The sequence below is a fragment of the Calonectris borealis genome, chromosome 2 (genome assembly GCF_964195595.1).
Source record: "Calonectris borealis chromosome 2, bCalBor7.hap1.2, whole genome shotgun sequence".
NCBI lineage: Eukaryota > Metazoa > Chordata > Aves > Procellariiformes > Procellariidae > Calonectris > Calonectris borealis.
This window is the reverse complement of record NC_134313.1, coordinates 164,793,627-164,814,035: the sequence shown is the minus strand read 5'-3', so window position 1 is coordinate 164,814,035 and position 20,409 is coordinate 164,793,627. Positions and strand designations below refer to the sequence as shown.

Below are 20,409 nucleotides of genomic sequence, written 5' to 3'. Positions count from 1 at the left end.
CTAGTAATTAACTGTTCTCATTGCAATACCCTTGCAGTAAGACAGACTGAAGGCTAGTAAGCCTAACGACCGAGATAACCCAGGAAATATGGTGATAGAGCAATTTATGAAAACCCTGTACCCTTACTTTGCCTGTTCTGTGGATGACCAGCATTGGGGATCTATGGTTTTGTCCCACAGACCTTGTGATTATCTAAATGACGTTATTTTTGTGGATGAAGATCAGAGAAATCTAGTTACAGAGCACTCTCCTCTGTGTTAGTACTAAGACAAAAGATTCAAGAGGCTCTATTCATCTGGGCACCTAAACCTCCATTGCTTTGTTCGCCACGATCTTTTCAGCAAACACAGGCAATATTTTAAAGGTTATTCACAAAATAAAACAAAAGCAAACTGCAGATCCTCAGCTGGCACAAAGTGATGTTGCACTACTGACGTTAATGAAAGCTCTCACTCCTATGTCATCTGATGACCTCACTCCAAGTCTTTATTAAACATAAGCAAATTGAGCAAACATTGATATCAGCAAAAGCTGCACTAGTTTAACTACCAGAGTGATTTGTGCAGTCTCTCTCAAATCAGTTTAAATCTGGCTTATGAAGGCTTAGCTTCTACTGGTGGATTTGCAAGTTCAAGCGAAACCCCTTTAACATATTCTAAGCTGACATAAGAATGTTCACTCATGACTTTGCATCAGTTTAACTAAATTGGATTAAAACCTGAAAAGCAGTGGGAAGACTAGCCCAAAGTGTTGGAAAAGTGAGACTGAAATAGGAAAGAAATAATGTGAAAAAACTCACATCTCTATCGAGAGGCTTTCTGAGAATAGCAAGAGGTTGGCTTGGTGGAGATCCTACACGGTGTAGACACGCAGATCAGCCCAGCAAGTTTTCTTCCTAAGATGCTCATACTTGTAGGCTTCCCTGGTCCCTGACTCAACATCCCTTTTCTTCCCTGTACCATTGCTGCAGCTGAAATATATTCAGTCTTTCTGAGCTATCAGAGGTAGTGAATTAGCTTGTAAACTATGATAAAGTGTAATTGAGAATACGTGCTATTGGAAAATCAAATAATTTTATTTTTAGTTTGTCTAACCACACTTAACGTGACTAGGGACAGTTAGACCTTTCATTATTAGGAGTTCATATGCTCCAGAATGCACAGGAAAATTGCCAGCGCAGTGATGGATTAAATAATGATAATGTTGAGAAGCAAACACTGGCAGAAAGCAAATAATAATAGTTTGCTCTATTATAATGTCTTTTTCTTGAATAACTGGAAGATTTCTGCATGGCTAGAACAAGAACAAGAAAGTTCTCATTTATACTGCAGTAAGAGCCTTATTTCAGTGACGCTGTAGCTAAATTTTGGAAACAGTTGGTCCTGAGACAAAGGCACAGAGTAGCACTTGGGTGGCCAAGAGGACCTGTTACCATCAGACTTCAGTCCTTCCCTGTCTTCAAAGAGGCTGGGACCTGTCCGAGTTTGACACAAGTCTCAGCAGCTCCCATCCCATAAGAGGTCTGCAAAATAAGGCTGAACTGTTGCCATCTTGCTCTTCTGTCCCCAAAAAAGACCCCAGTAAGACCAGTATCCCACCTGACAGTTACTGCAGACCCTGGGGGTACCATGCACGTGCCACCACCCTGCGTCACGCATCGCTTTCCAGGCCATAGTAGAGTAAATTAACTTAGGTCTGCCTGTCCCGAATCATGAAGTCTCCTCATTTGTTGTCCATCAAGGAATTATTTCAGAGGTGCCGCTTCCCTGCAAGTTTCTTCCCAGCAAGGGAGGTTATTGCAGTATTTTAAAAGGATGAGTGGGATGGTGATAGACCATTTAATGTGAAAATGATACTAGGCAAAGTCATGGTGAGGCTGCTACAAGATACATGCAGGAAAGAAGCAGCATAATTAATGCTAGTTAGCATGATTTCATGGGAATAGTTCTTGTAAAACTGATATGGTCCTTTGATTTGATTACAAATTATGCTGATGACGGTAACTGTGCTGATATAATATCCTTAGATTTCAGAGAGGAATCTGATACCACGGGACATTGTGATGAAACCAAGAGCTTTGTACCAAGCCAAGTAAACATACTTTAAATTAATTTAAAATGGGTGATGGATCTCGAAAAGTAATTGTAAACAGTGATGACACTGTAAATTCGGTGATGAGTGTCTCAGGGTGAGGAATCCTTCAGAATCTGTCCTTAATCTGGACTGTAACAGCATCTGGAAGAAATTATGAAATCTTTGCTGACAACAGACAAAGTGAGCGGAGTAGTAAGTGGTATTACGGATAAGGGAATTATACCGACTGATCTGGATCACAGTGAAAAACAGATCAATTGAACAACATGCATTTTAATAAAACCACATACATCGTACACCTGGGCAGGAGGAAAGTAGGTCACTCCGGAGGACGTTTCTTGGAAAAGAGTGGCTGAGAAGGACTTAGGGATCGGGATGACTGTTCAACAGTACACATTCTTTTGGGCAGGTCCAATAAATGAGGTGACTACCACAGTCCCTCAATACGCAGGGAAATAACCCAGCAGGCAGAGGGAGAGGGCAGTGCTTCAGTACTGGAATTCCACCAAAATGCTGTAAATGGGGTGTTAAAAATGAGAAAGTCTCTGCAGCACGATTAGAAATCTGAAGGAACCACAACAGTTAGAAAGAAGCTCTGGTTTTTTTAATTACCAAAAGTGATGTTCAGTGGTAGCTCACCTGCAGTGAAGACAGGGATGATAGGAGATGCCTAACAGCAGATGACTAGTGCCTCAAGTTCAGCAAATTCAACCTAAAAATAGAGCACCTGTTTCTAACAGTGAGGGCCAAGGACACCAGGAATAGATTATCTAACAATAAATTTTTTCTCCGTTATTTGAGATCATGGCACTGTAAATTATATGTCTTTGCAAAAGCTGTGCCCAGGCTTGGCTAAGAGTTATAGCCTGGGCCTGAAATTACTGCGGGAAGTCTGGTGGGCTCTGCTGTAGCAAAGGGAGGATTAGTGCATCGTGCAAGTCTATTCTGGATTTAAATCCTGAATCAGCTTCGGCTGAGGAGGTGGCCCATGAGATCAGGAGAGCTACAGATTCGCACCACTGTGGATTAGGGCAGAGGGTGGCTCAGTTTCTAGGCTAACCCTAAAGAAGTCACCTGGAAGGTGGTTTCTTCTATAAAGGTATTGATGGAAATCAAATGAAACTTTTTCTTATACATGGCTATATATGTTGCTGTTCCTAGATGCAATAGAAATTCATTCCTTTCCATGGCAAGGTTTGCAGCTGAACTTTTAACATGAATTTATGATGATAACTTGCCTTTGTGTATTCAGGTCTTTAAGTCCCCTCACTTGTCTCAGGAGTGCTTCCAGCAGACCAAATGGCATCACGCTGGTATAAGAGCAGCAGCAATGACAGAAGAATGAAACCCCCTGTTAATAATTCATTCAGAGAGGTGTTAGAGGATTTGCTCCAGCCTCATGTCGTGTTTTGTTATCTACCAGCCATTGGACATAGTTCAGCAGAAGGAAAAAAGCAGGGTGCAGGCATGGCGGTCGCTTGCACTGCTGAAACCTGGATGTCCGTGTCCTGTCACAGGGCTTGTGGGTGGGAGGTGGGTTCAGCAGCCTATGTAACATAAGTGCAGTGGCTTCGTGCTGCATGGATTAAAATTGAGCTGTCCCGCATAGCAGCAAATGAAAGCTACTTTGACAAGGGCCGAGGCTATATCCAAATAAGCCCTTGATTTGGACATTAATTGGCATTTTGGTTAACACAGTAAATTTGGTCTTAAAACAATCAAGTTAGAATTTGAATAACATCCAAAACTAAAAGATAAAATTAACAAAAAAAAAAAAAAAGAAAGAAATGGAGAAGTCATCAGGAGTGGGCTTATACAGGGGAAAAAAAAATGGTCAAGCAGCTTTTCCGGTGTGAAAATTAGCTTCATTCATAAATGCATAAAATATAAATCTGGGTTTTGAAAGATCTACATAATTTTGTATTGTATATTGTAGATGATGCTGCTGCTATACATGCATGAAAACCGTTTCACTCTTCCGGGTATTTTTCTTCCTCAGCAATGCAAAAATTTTGGGGAAACAAATGTTACAATATTAGCTTGTCAGAAAATTGGACACTAATAAGCAAGAAAACAAGAGCTGACATTTTCCATAATCAGCTTCACAATTGAATAAAATTTAATTTTTATGGATCAATATCACCTTGTCTCAGTTTCAGAAATGTAGATGGAGAAGAGGAAGAGCTTAATGTCTGCCTACCAGATTTTAATCTCCAAAGCATGAGACAGAGATGGAGACAAATTCAGGTAGTGGGGCTGATGACTGCAGCAATGCTGTCAGGCAGCTTTGCCCAGACCATGCGATGGCGGCATCTCCAAAAGCTGTGAATATGAAGAAACATTGCTGGCGTAGGGAGGGGAAAACTACATTTTGTGATAGCGTGCTTCCCTCAGAAAATGTATGGTTTTACACAGGGTTTACAGCCCTGCCTCGGTGTGTAGGAACTTCACAGCATGTCACAGGAAAAAATAATACATTTTTTGTTGAATTAGAATGGTCTCACTGTTTTAATCATGCATACTGATCAGACAAGGGAAGTTGGCTTAGTACAGTCTCAATCAGCTATTATTTAAATAACCAAAATTTATCATAGCTGGAGTTCACATCCCCAGGACTATGGAGGCCTGAGTTCAGTAAAAGTTTTCAGAAATCTTTTTTGGTCTATTTTGAGACACTGTGATGTATCCCAGCCATTTCCAATTAATCGTATGATTATTAAAGATGGTTTGGCTGAAGTGTGTTATCCAGTAGGATCTGAGAGGTCACGATGACTTTGCAGATTGCTCCTGAATAAAAAGATTCCTCTTAAAAAAACATCATCCTATGGGTGAGATGCCAACAGATTAGCTCTTCAATTATAAAAGGAAAAAAATAATCAAGCCTTTGATGGTGGTCTGGCTCCTTAGGTAGTGTTAGTAGTTATCCACCTGTCACCATGTGAGGGTTCAGCGTAATTAATCAAGGGTGCACAACAGCTTGTTAGCGAAGTGTCTATATAAGTGCTGACATTAATTCTGTTTCATCTCTCCTGTTTCACCCAAGGTGGTGGTCAATGCCCTCGTGGGAGCCATCCCTTCCATCATGAATGTTCTGCTCGTCTGCCTCATCTTCTGGCTCATCTTCAGCATCATGGGAGTGAACCTGTTTGCTGGGAAATTTGGGAAGTGCATTAATAAGACAGAAGGAGATATGCCTTTAGACTCTAAAATTATTAACAACATGAGTGACTGTATACTCTACAATGTGTCAGGCACATTTTACTGGACAAAAGTTAAAGTTAACTTCGATAATGTTGGTGCTGGGTACCTGGCTCTGCTACAAGTGGTAAGTGTGACCACCAGAAACTAAACTAATGGGCAAATGTTGCTTGTTCCCATTGAAATCATCAGCTTAAAGGCTCAGGTTAACCTCTATGCTTTTCTGGGTTTTTCAGCCTTACCTATCAGGGGAATGCCTTTCCTCAAGTGTAAATGAGTCACATGTGGTGTATTAATTTGGCCTAGAAATATTTATGGCAGCTTCTGGTTTTAATTTGAGTTTCTGGTGCATCACTAATGTAGTCCTCTGGTAGGTGATTGGAATATTGAGGTGAATTAAAGACCATTTTGTCAATATTGTAATCCAGAGCAAAGTTCAGTTCCAGAAACAAAAAGTCACGGTCCAGGAAGGACTGTTCATGCAGACAGAGTGCACTGGCCTTCCTGAACTGCCTGGGACTTCCCTATACCCTGCTGGGAAAAAATGAAGTTACAGTACCTTCAGTTCCTCAGCTGAAGTTATTGCATAAAGCTGGAGTCACAGGGTAATCTTAACTTACAGTCCTCTGCTCACCTTCCATGGAGATGTTCGAGGACACTGGTGCCTCTCATTCTGGTTCCTCACCTCACTTCCACCTGCGAAACACAATGAGTCAGACTGAACCTAACTATGAAACGTGGTGGTGATCAGATTGCTGTAACTCCATACAGCCTGGTCTCTCCGGAAAAGTGGCGAGAGCATATCAGAGATGAGACTGTTGAGGTTCAAAGATGACGGCAATATTTGATCTATAATGTAAGCAACTTTTACAACCTTTTTCAGCAATAAAACATGGATAAGCAGGTTGTATGCACAGAGATTTACTGTGTTGTGACACAGCACAACCTAATGGATAGAGCCACAGGAGACTCCATCTTCTTGTCCAGCCTCTGCCGCTGAACTGCTGAATGATTTTAGACAAATTGCTTTCTGTTTCAATTCCATGGGGCCCTCATGTGAAATAGTGGTAATGATACATATTTCTATTGTTCCTAATTTGCTCTGAAGCCTACTGATGACAAGGGCTGGATACGCACTAGGAGTGTTTGTTGTGTTGCATTTTATGTACGCAGAGTGAAACAAGTCCCTCGCTACATCCTTGGACAGGGAGGTTACTGTCTTGAAGCACCTGTGATGGCATTCCTTGCTTCTGGGATAAAAACTTGCATGCTGGGAGCTCAATTCAGTTGTCACATATAGACATCCACCCTTTGCAATGCGGTAGGGTACTGCCCCGAGTCCCCACCTGCCCTTCCAAGAGGGCATGAGCCTCCCTCAGGTCCCCCATCAGATCTGCCAGCCCTTCTCCTTCCTATGATGTAAATTTGCTTTCTCCCAGATCTTTTTTTCTCTGTCACAGATGCATGAAGTAGCTTTCCTTTCTTGTAGAAATGCTTATCCCTATATACTCTGTTCCCGGTACACATACACTTGAGTTTGAGATCTTCTGACCACTGTCCATCGAGTCGTTGCTTTCATACCTTCTGGAAAGCAGAAAGGTTAGAATGGGCACAACCACTTTTGGTTCTTTCTATGACATAAAGCTGATCTTGCTGAGAGCAAAAGCTTTTATCTTTTGCATGTAATTACGATATTCAGCTCTCCCATGCAGGGTAGATTAATTCACTTTGCATGTCTTTAATTAGATTTTCTGTTCTATATAGTGCTTTCTTTGTCTTTTATTTAAACATCCGATCTAGCTGAGCAAACATTTCCGGGTTTAAAATATTATGCCTCACCTGAAGTTTCTTATCTTCTCCATGACTGCGTAACAGATGCCTAGTTTGTTTGGTGAAAAAAACTCCATCGGGGTACTAGTTATTCCTTCACCATGTCTTCTATAAGACTCAAACGCCAGCTTTCTGAAAATCTGCAGCTTTTGATAAACTGGCATTGCCTAAGGAGTATCCTGAAGCAGTCTCTTCTGCTGTTCTGCAGTATCAGTTCCTGGGCACTTGACACTGGTGATACTGGCTGCTGGGGTCAGTGATGGCAGCAAAAACATACCTGGTCGTGAGGTGGATCTCGGCACATTTATGAAGGGACAGTCTAGTACTGCTGTTTTCCAGCTGAAAATGGACTTGATGACCCTGCAGGTTTCTTTCAAAACTGTGATCCTGTACTAAGTAGCAGAGAAGTAGGTTTTCCAGTTGCAGAAGTACAAAAGAAGTGCCATAAATGTACAGCCTGTGCAGGCTGGACAAACTGATTATGGCAGGAAATGAGGGAGCCCTAAAACGTTGCTCAGCTTCTATGGCAGGTGCTGGCTCCTTCTTCCAGGAGGAAGGGCAGGAGCCAGCTGCCATTAGGGGATTGATTTTAACTTTCATCCTGCACCTGGAGCTCTTATGTCTGCTGCTAATGACAGTCTTAGGCAATAAAGTGTAAAGATGACACCCACAGAGAAAGGGACCAAACATCTGGATATCTTTTGCCAGACTCCAGCCGAGGAGTGTCGATTACAGGTGCTCCTTGCCAAATATCCTCCATGTGGAGTCGCATTTCATGAGCAAACTACCATAGGAACTGCAGGGGATCAGCTAACAGCTCAGCTCTCCTAAAGAGGCAGACGCATCGATGCATCTTTGTGCCCGCTGAGACAGAGCGTAGCAATGATGAGATAAGCGTTTTGGTTACAACCCTCCGGGATCCAAAATACGAGCTTTTAAGTGGGACTTGTCTTTTGACTGTTGACATTTTCAGCTGCTGCAACACACCTTTTAAATGACTCTGAAGTTACCTTTGGATGCCTGAATGTGTCTGAAAATCCAAATGGAAATACATAAAACAAATCTGTCTGCTTAATGTTCTGTCTTCGCTTGTACAGCATCCTTGAAAGAAATGAGAAGTTCCTACTATAGAAGCTTCAAGGCTTACTACTATCCAGAGGCAAACTTTCTGACTATGTAGTTGATAACTGCATGAAACTTTCCCCAAATATCCTTCGCTCTTTGCCTACCTTGTTTCTGATCCACCATGTTGTTCTGAAGATGCCACTTTGAATTAATGAGTCTGAGGAAACATTCATGTGGAGTGGTCAGTCGAGTTCAAGCTTCTCCAACTAACAAACGTACTGTCTCACAACAGATTAATAAAATAGGAGGCAGTCTCTGCTCACTCTACAAGCAGGAGAAATGCCTCATTCACCAGGAGGAAAAGATCTTTATTATCAAGACTTTTTAATTTGCAAGAAGGATGATTCAGTCTTCTGGGGATTTAACACCCTTAACACCCTGATCTATTAGGAAAAAGTTATTGCTACAACCCAGTGCTTCAGTAATGCTTTTTCTATATTCCCAAAATTGCTTTGCAGATCACAACACCTATGTTCTATAAATCCGTATTTGAGCTGAACAAAGAGGTATCTTAAATTTCCAGTAGGAGTTTTGCATTTCCCTTGTGGAATCCCTCGCTTCACGTTATGATCACCTCCACATATTTTTTTGCAACATATCTTGAAATTTCAGCAATCTGTTGAAGAACACCAAGGAAATAAGTGGTCTCTCATGCAGCATCTGGCTTGCTTGGAAAAGTTCTCCTTAGACAGGAACAGACTTCCATCTAATATGTCCTACAACTCTTTGTCACTCTGGGACTCCAGATAAGGAATGGGAAAATAACAGAAGCACTCCTAGACCAGTACAGCAATCAGGAGCTGTAGAGTTAAATCAACCCCTCATGCCAGATTCGAAGTCATGACTGAGCTCATAAATCAGCTACAAAATGGTCATGAGACAGCGGCGTGTGTCTAAAGTTTCTGAGTTACATGATCTCTTGCACTTTTGTAGACTGTAATGCTAGATTTTGCTTTCACTGTGGATGCAAAACGTGCAAAAAATCTGTGCTTTTGAACAAACCATGAATTGGTGTGCCAGGCTAGCTTTCTCCGTGTGTCCAAAGTTCAGCAGTATTTCCACAAGGAATTGCTGGTGGAAATTCAAGGGGAGCAGAGGTAGCACCCTCGGAGCCCGCGTAGCCCAGCACAGTGCAGACTTCTGGGGTGCTCTGGTGGGTCCAATGCTTGGTGGTGCCCTCCCCAGCAAATGGTCTTAACGCATAATAAATGTAAAAAGAATGTTCGGTATAAAATTGCTGCTACCATGAAATTGAACAAATTCAACAGACAAATTCAACTGACAAATTCAACAGAAAAGCCAGCAGACGGTGAAGTCAGCACAGCCAGCTTAAAGATGTGCAGTTTGGTTGTACTGTTGGTGGCTCTGTTTAGCTTTCAGAAGTTTCTCTCACCAACAGTAATGCTTAAAGAAGCATTTCAGAAATGCAAAGACCAGTATTTCTGCCATCATAAGCAGCCATTTTTACTGCACTATTGCAGTCCTTTTCTAGAAAAAAAAAATCCCCCTCAGATTTAAAGGCTTCTTTTATTTTAAGGCACCATTTGCTTATACAATAAATGGTTTGGGGCAGCTAGTACCATCCCACCTGTCTTCCTCCCCACTAATTTACTGCATTGCAGCTCTAACCACCAGTCAAATAACAAAATGTAATCCCATCCCAAGATGAGTTTATCGGTAGATAATCTCATCACATGACAGTTTCAGTAGAAAATGGTGTTTCTCTGGATAGCTTCCAGGCAGGATAATATCACAAACACTCCCATGAAGATTTTGTCACTTCCTTATCCAGAGTGTAAGTGGTTACTAATTCCAGATAAATAATTTCTTTTCCCAGTGTTATATTTCTTTCATTCTCAGTATCTTTTACCCTCTGCAGATGAAGTGTCTAGGGAAGCTTTCCAGAAGCCCTGTGGATTTTTAATTCTCTCACTTCTGGACAACTGGGAAAACAGAAAATCACAGTACTTCATTCTCTTAATATTTATTTTTGTCAGATCACTTCATCATCTGTTATCACTATAAACCACTGTGCCTTGCAGTAGAGTCTCTTGTGTCTGTGGTACACATCAAGGGGTAAAATAGCTACTCAAGAGAAAAGATTTCCTCCCAAGTGGGAGAAAAGTACAGGCTAAGGTCATATTGTTTTTTGCCACAGGGAAGAGGATTTCTTGCCATCCACCCTTTCTGAACGGCACTTTGAGCTGGAAGCTGCAAGCGACTACAACGACACCAGAAAATCTTTCATGAGATTAGAAAGACATCTGCAAAAAAGGAAAATATTAGAACAGTTAAGAGGGATCAGCATGACAGGCTCAAATAATTATTTGTTTCAATAAAACTGCTGATCATTGTTATAAACACTTTAGATGTAAAGTGTTTTTTAAGACGCAGTACCATGGAACAGATTTTCCAAAGGGTTCTGATTTTGGGGGTTTAATCTTTTCCAACCAGTAGATAAAAATGAATGCAACCTTTCAAACATCATTTTATATATATTTTCATGAGAAATATGGTGGACCTCTTGTACGACATTTTCCTTTGGCTCAGTAGCCTTCAGAGGAAAATGGGAAGGCAGTGTTACGTCCAGGATTTAATTTAATAATAGAGAATGTATAATGGAGCATTTCTAAAACCGCTGGATGTACCTAGCTCAACACAAATGCCTGGGTTTCTCCTGGGAACCACTGGCAAAATTCCTACTAGCGTTATCTGGAATTGCATGCCTGCACACCATGGAGAAAATTCAACCTAGGTGTCAGTAGGATTCAAAAAAATATTGGGCTTGGGTCTTCCATGCATGCTAGTGTAAATCTGATTAAATCACTAAATTTAAAAATGCCTCATTATCTGCTCACACTGATTTTAAATCCAGGGTAAGTCTAAATGGGTCAGAAATCAAATGAGAAACAACTCCAGAGAACTAATATAAAGGCAATGTGGCTTAGGCCAGAGTCAGACCTAAAGCCAGGTATGTTTGGCATCAGGCTGTGTCTAATGAGAGGCACGTATTGAGCACAGGGAGTCACGGTTTTGCTACAGAATAGTAAAAATAACTTCTACATGTTTCTCCTAGGAGTGTTGTCACTGCCCTTTCTCCACTGCAGGTTCCAGTAAGAGGCACTGATTTCTGTGGAATCCCTCTTTGTTTAAACAATTAAAAAAAAAAAAATTAAAACCCTGATTTAAAAAAAAATAAAATCGGAACAGCAAAGCAGATTGAGTTTCCAGGGCCAGGCTCGCAGCAGATGTTGATTGCCTTTGCTCCTTTCAAGTCAGCTGCGATTTATGCGACTCCCTGGGCTGAGTCCCTTTGACATTGCCTTGATTTACCCCGTTTTAAAAGAGGGCAGAATCCAAGCTTCAGTGGGATCCTACAACGTAGTCACTGCCCATCAGTCTGAACAAGCGATACAGATGGGATCCATCTCACCTGGTCCGAGACTTGTGCAGGGCAGCACTCTGAGTTGTCCTGTGTAGCTGTATCTCTTCATTACTTGAATTTCTTAAGGTCAAAACTTCCAAAGATTTAATTGGCATGTTTTCTCTCCTTTTTAAAATCTCTTTTCAAAACCTGTGTTTTATCCCTACAACTCCAGAAAATCAGAAAACATGAATCTAGGATAAAACCATTCTGGAATAATTTAAAATCTCTAAATGAACGTAAACTCACGGATACATATTGCTTTAAGGGAGAAGCAATTCATTAACTGTGAAGAATATGTTCAACATTGCATTTTGAAAACTCGTCACAGAGATGATATCATTTCAAGATATGCTTATTTAATATTCTTAATTATGTATTTTGTGGGGCTTTTTTCAGGCCACATTTAAAGGTTGGATGGATATTATGTATGCAGCAGTGGATTCACGAGAGGTAGGTCACTACAAGAAAACGAATCATTTCCTTTTCTATTGACTTTTGCAGCATTCACGGTATTTAATAACAACAACAAAAAATACATGCAGGTTGCCAGTCCCTGTCTTACTCTGGTTGAGACAATTGCAGCTGGTACTGAAGCATCATGACCCTGAGATAAAAACAAATGCAGCCTTCAGTTCTACACAACTGATTTATCTATTCGTACTGCAAAACTCCCAGCACAGAGAGGCACCTCCAGGGTGAGATTGAGTCTACCAAAAACCTCTCCGTTTCTTCCATTCTCCCCCTTGACTGCCATATTTTCCACAGATCTAACTTTTGATGATAGAACCTCTTTAAAAGCATCGGATTTAAATTACATTCCCCTGTAACCCACATACTCAGATATCTTCACCTTGAGCAAGTTTCTTCTCTTCAACCAGCAGCTCCACTCCAGGAGGGTGGAGAGCTCCGGGCAGGGAAAGAGGCTGGTGTGAGCTTCCAGCTCTGGCTTAAGGCATGCTGGAGCTCTGGGTGCTGGTAACTGCCCTGGGCTGGCAAACAATTCCCACCTACATCCCATTCAGCTTTCAGGTTTCCTTAAAAAAAAAAAAAAAGACATTTCCCTTGCTACATCACATGTGGTTTGTTTATTTTTTATTGAAGGAGATATTGTCTTCTTTCCCTTTTTTAATAATATTAAAGGCATAAGATTATATTTACTGTTAATTTTTGAGGTAGCTGCCTGGTATTCGGAATTTGACAGGCTGAATTGAGTAACGGGGAGTCGAGCCCTAAATGGAGGAGTAAGGGGTGGAAAAAAACCTCATGGCGTCATAGGGGCAGAGGAGTACTTTTGCATAACATAGCTCATGATGTTGATTTATTCTTGTACTACACGTACACGTGTGTGTGTCCCCCCTGCTGCTGAATGAAACGCATGGGTTACACAAGAGAAAATACAGCATTTAGGGAAATGCGAGCTTCTGGCATCTTGGTTAGATACCTGGAGCTGGTGGGGCAAATCTAAGCATTTTTGCCAAATGTGGTACATGTGATTTGAGGCTATCGGACTGCGTTGCGCAGTTCTTCAGCAAGGGATGTTATTCATTTCCACCCTTCATAAGAGAAAAATTGTACTTCTAAATACAATGTTTTTCAGTAGCATTTAATTGTACTGCGATCATACTTTTGCCTTTTTTAAGTACCATTAGTTCATATAAGATTAGGGATAATAAAAAAATTGATTCCTTTCCCCTTCTGGGTTCAGACTAAAAACATTTTATAGGGTTTATTCTGAAGTTGCTCTTTCTGAAGCAGTGTGATTGCTATGACAATGTTGTGAAGCGTAGCTGAAATGACCACGGCATGCCCGTAGTAAACTTCAAATAGAGACCATGGAGCACTGACTCTGCGAGTGGGAGTTACACTATTATTTTTCCTGTTTCATAATCTTTACTGCCGGTGGACAGTTTTCTTTCAGCTGCATTAATATTTTGATATGTGCAGAGATGGTGTCATTTTCACATTTTCCCTTGTCCCTTTGCAGTGTGAGGAGCAGCCTGAATGGGAATGTAATTTATACATGTACCTGTACTTTGTGATTTTCATCATCTTCGGGTCTTTCTTCACGTTGAACCTCTTCATTGGTGTCATCATTGACAATTTTAACCAACAAAAGAAAAAGATAAGTAGTGCATATGCTACACATCACCTTGTGATTGCTGCAGAGACCAGAGCAAGGGACAGATTTATAAGCAGTGGCTTTGCCACATTAGCCTTGAGATTAGCATTGACAGAACAGCTGCAGAAACCACCTTGCAGGACTTTTACAAAAACACAGTTGTAGCAGCCCCTAATGTCCCCATAGGATGAGCATCCTGAAAATATAGGCTGGGGGATTATATTCCCCACAGAAAGCGGTGAAGCAGCTCCATGCAAACGGGATCTCTGGCACAAACTCTGCCGCAGGGGCACAGACCGCCCTGGTGTCCCCAATGCACAAACATTGCCGTCCCTCAGAGCAGTGCAACCTGTTCTCCTCAACCCATCGCCTCCCAGCCCCAAGGTGCAGCCAGGGTCAGGGAGGAGCAGCCTGGCCTGAGAACTGTGTTTCTCGCTGCTTTGTAGGCTCTAAACAAAGGGCTGAGGTTTTTCTATTTTCCCTTCTTGCCCTGGACCTACCTGGAGCGCAGACAGAATCTGACTCTTGCTCCTCCTTGGTTGCCTGCACCGCTCCGTGACTCCTGCCCTTCGCCTCCATGCGATAAGCAGCTCCCAGCACTTCATCTCATCAAACCCTTCTTAGATATTTTGATGAAAGCTGCATGAAAAGGGAAATAAGAAAACCGAAGAGAATGCAGCCTGAACTTTGGATGGAGGCAGTGGACCTCTTTTCATCAAAAGTAATAGCTTTGTTCTCACCCTATACTTAGGTGGCCAGGATATCTTTATGACAGAAGAACAGAAAAAGTATTATAATGCAATGAAAAAGTTGGGATCTAAGAAACCTCAAAAGCCAATCCCAAGGCCACTGGTAAGAATGGCATAATTCAGTTGAACTATGTGTAATAGCTGAATATGTATTTAATAGAATGAATGCAATTCAACTTCCCAGTGTAGGAAGAGTGATTGCTTCCAGATGAAAGCCACTTAGTATTTACATGTTTTGATTTTGGCCAGTATTTGCAAGTCCAGTGACCTGTGTGGTACAAAAATTCCCATTGTTCTGCAATATTGACTAAAAGTCCAATTTACGTGTGCAGTCGTGGCAGTGGCCACATGCCTGCATTGAATGAATTCATGGCCCCAGTCCAAGGTCCTTTTTCAGTAGTTTCAAGAAGCATTAGGAGTAAATGAGTTTGAAAAATCTATCATCCAACCATTTGTCATCATCTTTATGTTTAAGAAGTTCTAATCAGAAGCAGTACATTCTTTATTTTCCTCTACTTTCTGATCGATCAGGAGACAATGATGTCATCATTTTGACACAGTTCAAATTTCCCAAATCTTAACTAAATCTTCTCCTTTCCTCCAGAACAAATACCAAGGTTTTATTTTTGATGTTGTCTCAAAACAAGCCTTTGATGTCTCCATCATGATTCTCATCTGCCTTAACATGGTTACCATGATGGTGGAAACGGATGACCAAAGTCAAGAAAAAGTGAACATCCTCCATAAAATCAACATGCTTTTTGTTGCCATCTTCACTGGGGAGTGCATCATCAAAATGCTGGCTCTGCGACACTACTACTTCACCAATGGCTGGAACGTATTTGACTTCGTCGTCGTGATTCTGTCTATCGTAGGTAGGTGAATCTGGATTTTCACCCAAACTCCAAAGTTAAAAAGGCAGACATAAATTTAATTAGACAAAGTTGAAGGCTTCATGCAATAAGATACACTTTCAACTCAGAGAATTAGATCCTAAGCATATTTCTTTTGATATTTAAATAATACAACATAATACTGCCTAACAATAACTTGTGTGATCAGCGAAATGATGAGGTTTCTCACATCACAGTATGGGTTTCAATGCACACTTAATGGTTCCTGGTGATAACACATGGTCCAGAACTGGCACCATACACTTAACCCCAGTTCTGCATAACTGCCAGAGACAAAGTAAAAAAGCCACATGAAGAGGGCACATGAGACTGCTATTGTTTTGCTATTTACTTTTTTTACATGAGTGTGAAATAGCCCTTCAGGGCAGGTTTGGGCAGGTGCAGTGAGTCTGGCTGTTCTCAGCCCTGTTGTCTCTGGAGCTCCGAATCCTCATCTACCCAAAGGGACAAATTGTTAATTTGTGCCTTTTGCTGTCCTGCAGCCCCAACCATAGGTCATATATTAGGTGCTACAGAAGTGCAGGTCATATGTGAATCTGAAATCCTGCCAGAAGAGTTTTCATTGAAGTTGGAAATGAAGTAGCAACTGGAAGATGATCAACTGATCCAGTGAGCAGAAGGAACTCAGAAGTTTGGCTCTTCCAATATCGTTTTCATTTTGAAGGAGGGAATAGGTGAAAAACTACCATGTTAGGAAAACAGAGCCATCTTCTCATTGACTGATGCTTCTGTTGCTCTAAACTCTCTCTGGTGGACCAGGGAGCCTGCAAGATCCCAATGTAGGAGATCCCTAGCATCCAGAGAGCAGCCTGTGCTTTGGGGGCCTCAAACCAGCCAAGAGCACCTGGATTTCAGAGATTTGGGTCACCCAGGGAACATCACTACCATACAGCTGTCATCAGAGCCTTGATGCTGAATGCTCAGGATATGCCCATAGCAGCTGGTTAACCAGAGCTGTCACATTGGTCCTAGTGCTGCCCGGTGATCAACCAGGTCGTTTCAGTGTCAGGGGACTTGGGTCGTGCCGGTGAGCCCTCTCCCAGGCTGGGCTGAGCACGGCTCAGTGCAGTCAGGGACTGTTGGCATTAGACAATCTAGGCCAAGCTGCTCTGTTTCTGCAGGAAGAGTTTAGCTACAGGGTTGCAAGCTCATTTCCTTGCTAGTACAGTCTTAGCCCTTAGTTCCCTCCCAGCCTGTCAGGGAAACTGGAAAAATTAATAAGCAAACAAACAACCAAGCAGATTTCCAGTAGAAATCTGCACTGTTCTGGTGGTGGCTCAGAAAACAGGTCCAGCTCACCAGCTTTTCAGTGCTGACTCACAAACACTGTATAGACAAAATATTGTCAAGTCAGAGAAATTCTGACCAGCTACACTCAGGATAAATGGCTCAGGTGACCAAAAGTCACGACCAAAAGCTGCAGATAGGTATGTCCCATCTGAGTTGATCCTGGTTTCTCATTCCCAATAGACCGGCTTTCCCTTAATAAAGCTACGGCTACCATTGACACCTTTGCTCATAGTCTCAAAAGTTTGCATGGATTAAATGGGCATGAAAACGCTAACGACAATGCCATTCCCTTTATCATAGGTCTTTCAGTTTGGGGAACTTTTCATTGATTTTTTCCATATTCCTGACTGTTTGCTTTAAAGGGAAGCCTGGGATTATTTCCCACGTACTAACTCACTGTCTCTTTTCTTTTCAAGGCACCGTACTTTCTGACATCATCCAGAAATATTTCTTCTCTCCCACACTCTTCAGAGTCATTCGCTTGGCTCGGATTGGCCGGATCCTAAGACTCATCCGGGGAGCCAAAGGAATTCGAACTCTCCTGTTTGCCTTAATGATGTCCCTACCTGCTCTGTTCAACATTGGCCTCTTGCTTTTTCTGGTCATGTTCATTTATGCCATTTTTGGCGTGGCTAACTTTGCCTATGTTAAGAAGGAGTATGGGATTGATGACATGTTCAACTTCCAAACTTTTGCTAACAGCATGCTCTGTCTCTTCCAAATCACCACGTCAGCTGGCTGGGATGGTCTTCTCAACCCTATTTTAAACACTGGGCCGCCATATTGCGACCCAAACCTTCTGAATGCAAATGGTTCAAAGGGAGACTGTGGAAGCCCTGCCGTAGGGATTTTATTCTTTGTTACTTATATCATTATATCATTTCTCATTGTTGTAAACATGTATATAGCTATTATTTTAGAGAACTTCAGTGTAGCCACTGAGGAAAGTACAGAGCCTCTAAGCGAGGATGATTTTGATATGTTCTATGAAATCTGGGAGAAGTTTGACCCTGAAGCCACTCAGTTTATTGAGTATTCTGCACTTTCAGACTTTGCAGATGCGCTGTCAGAACCTTTGCGCATAGCGAAACCAAACAAAATCAAACTCATAGCAATGGACCTGCCCATGGTCAGTGGAGATAGGATCCATTGCTTGGATATTTTGTTTGCTTTTACAAAAAGGGTGCTAGGAGAATCTGGAGAGATGGATGCCCTTAAAATACAGATGGAAGAAAAGTTCATGGCGGCGAATCCGTCTAAGATCTCTTATGAACCCATTACAACAACTCTCAGACGGAAACAAGAAGAGGTCTCCGCCATCATCATCCAGCGGGCCTACAGGAGACATTTGTTTCGGCGCTCCATGAAGCAGGCATCTTACTTGTACCGGCACAGAACTTTTGATGGTAGCATCCTCGAGGACGATGCACCCGAGAAGGAGGGTCTTATTGCGTTCATGATGAACGAAAACTACGGCAGGCCAATAGACAAATCAGAAACTCTGTCCTCCACGTCTTTCCCTCCATCCTACGACAGCGTCACCAGAGGTACGAGTGATAATCTCCAGCTGAAGATAACAGACTCGAGCAAAAGTGATGAGGCTATAGATTGTCTTCTCTCACCAGACAAGGATAAAGAATCAATTGTTTAAATGTTTGTTTAGAATGCTTTAAAATATTGTTTACAGAATGTAATGCTGTAACTACACAATGATTGAAGCAGCCTTCTTATTAAAAATTAGTTGCAAAAGAAACAATGGAGTTTTTACCCTTAACTACAGGAGTCTAATAAGTCATATAACCTTTGACCCTGCTCTTTTTGACTTGGCTCAATATTTATATTTATATATGCACAGGAAGAATCTTTGCAGGGTCATAGCTGTTATATCAATGGTGTGAATAAGAATATGCTAGACTGTAAAACAGTAAACACAGTGTATATCTATCCACAGATAAAGCCTGGCTGTATACATTCATTTAAGGTCTTACTCATATTAGTGTGTTTACTTATGGCGATGTATGACCTTGCATTCTAAAAAGAAAAAAAAAATATCACAGCTGCTGTAGCAAAATGTAACACTTACTGTATATGTTGTGAATGGTCTTTCATAAATTTATTATATTTGATATTTTTTTACTTAAAAAAAAATTCTCTTTTTCCATGGAGATTAATGATCCTTACGCTCTTCATGATGAACTCTGAGTCAAGGTAATAGGAATTTGTGGGATACCTATTCGTTTCAAGAGGAAAGTTGTTGCAAAGTAAACTATCAAATTAGCAACATTTTAACTGTTTATTACACTAAGCCCTCCCTCTTGGAACTTGCAACTGCTTATCAGCAGAAATACAAAAAAACAGAGAAGGAAATTATGTCAAAATAATGAGAGAAATGGCTTGTTCTATCCTTCAGGAAACTAGACAGTAATGGATTCTGTTTGTAAAACTGTTAATAAAAGCACTAATTTTTTAGTATGTTTCAAGAATCTGCTTTGAGTACCGCAATCAAACTCACCATAGAAGCCGCGCATCACGTTTGTGTGTAGTGCTCCACAGCACCATCTACGCTGGCAAAGTTTCTGTTAAGTAGTGGGATAGGTTACGTTTTCCCCAGGAACACCGAGCTAAGCAGCCTTATTGGAAAATCTGTGCATCAATATTGGTCCAAAAATACTGCTACTAGTAGTAGTAATAATAAAAACAATGCCAGTTGGACCATGCAGAACAGCTGCCGACAGTGTGATCAAGAAGGTGGGAGGGGAATTGCCTCTGGATCTGTACGTAAATTTTGAGGTTTTGAATCCTTTCTACTCAGTGTCCATCTTTCATTTTCTCAGACGGTACAGTTAGATTACTGGGGAAGGACAAGAAATACAGGAACCAATAAAAAGAATCTACTAGAAAATAGATACATCCTCATTCTTGTAGGCAAAGTAATATTTACAGTTGATGTGTCCATCAGCTTCAGGCCAAAGAAATGACAACGGGGGTGAAAGGTGGATATGTGGCTGTAGAAAAGTATTAGAGGTTTTACGTGCTAACATAGATTACTATTTATTGTTAAACTTTCAGCCTCGATAGAATGTGAGGAAGTATTTATGGAATATAGAGACAAGTCCATCATTACAGACAAGTTCTTTCTTTTTTCAGCTTCAGACTGATTGTACTTGGGTTTGGTTGGACTTCATGGAAAATCTTGAGATTTCTGTAATGAGCCATTGCACTTTAAGGAAGAGTGTGCTTTTCACCTTGGAGAAGCAAAGATATCAAGAATGTATTTAAGGTGTATTGTCATTGACATTTAGTTACATCCCAGGTTGTAAAGGAGTCAAAATCCACATAAGGCAACAAGAATTAAAGCGACATGTTACAGTCAAGTTTATCTTTGGCCATTGTTATCTGTCCTCTAAACAAGTCAGAATATGTAAAGACAACATGTCAAAAGCATGACTATGTATCTGTGTAAATATGGGCTAATATATTCTCTCCATTCATTGAGAGGTGTCTCAGGCATTCACTTGAGAGTGGTCTATCAGTTAATTCAGAGGATTTGCCATCAGGAGTCCTGGGGTCTATTCCTGATTCTTACTACATGATTTTTAGGCAAATAATTTAACCTATCTGTGCCTCAGTTTACCCATCTGTAAAATGGGGATAATAATACT

The 20,409-nt window shown here is 41.3% G+C and overlaps 1 protein-coding gene across 4 annotated transcripts in view; it reads left to right on the top strand.

Moving 5' to 3' along the window:
- Positions 1–19,082, top strand: part of SCN5A (sodium voltage-gated channel alpha subunit 5) — a 173,758-nt gene extending 154,676 nt beyond the window's left edge. For all 4 annotated transcript variants that reach the window (XM_075144250.1, XM_075144249.1, XM_075144251.1 and 1 more), the window contains 6 exons: positions 5,139–5,420; positions 12,072–12,125; positions 13,660–13,801; positions 14,546–14,646; positions 15,148–15,418; positions 17,164–19,082. In XM_075144250.1, coding sequence (XP_075000351.1) covers positions 5,139–5,420; positions 12,072–12,125; positions 13,660–13,801; positions 14,546–14,646; positions 15,148–15,418; positions 17,164–18,398 — 2,085 coding nt within the window. In that variant the 3' untranslated portion in view covers positions 18,399–19,082. The remainder of the gene's footprint in view (positions 1–5,138; positions 5,421–12,071; positions 12,126–13,659; positions 13,802–14,545; positions 14,647–15,147; positions 15,419–17,163) is intronic.
- The last annotated feature ends 1,327 nt before the right edge of the window (positions 19,083–20,409 follow it).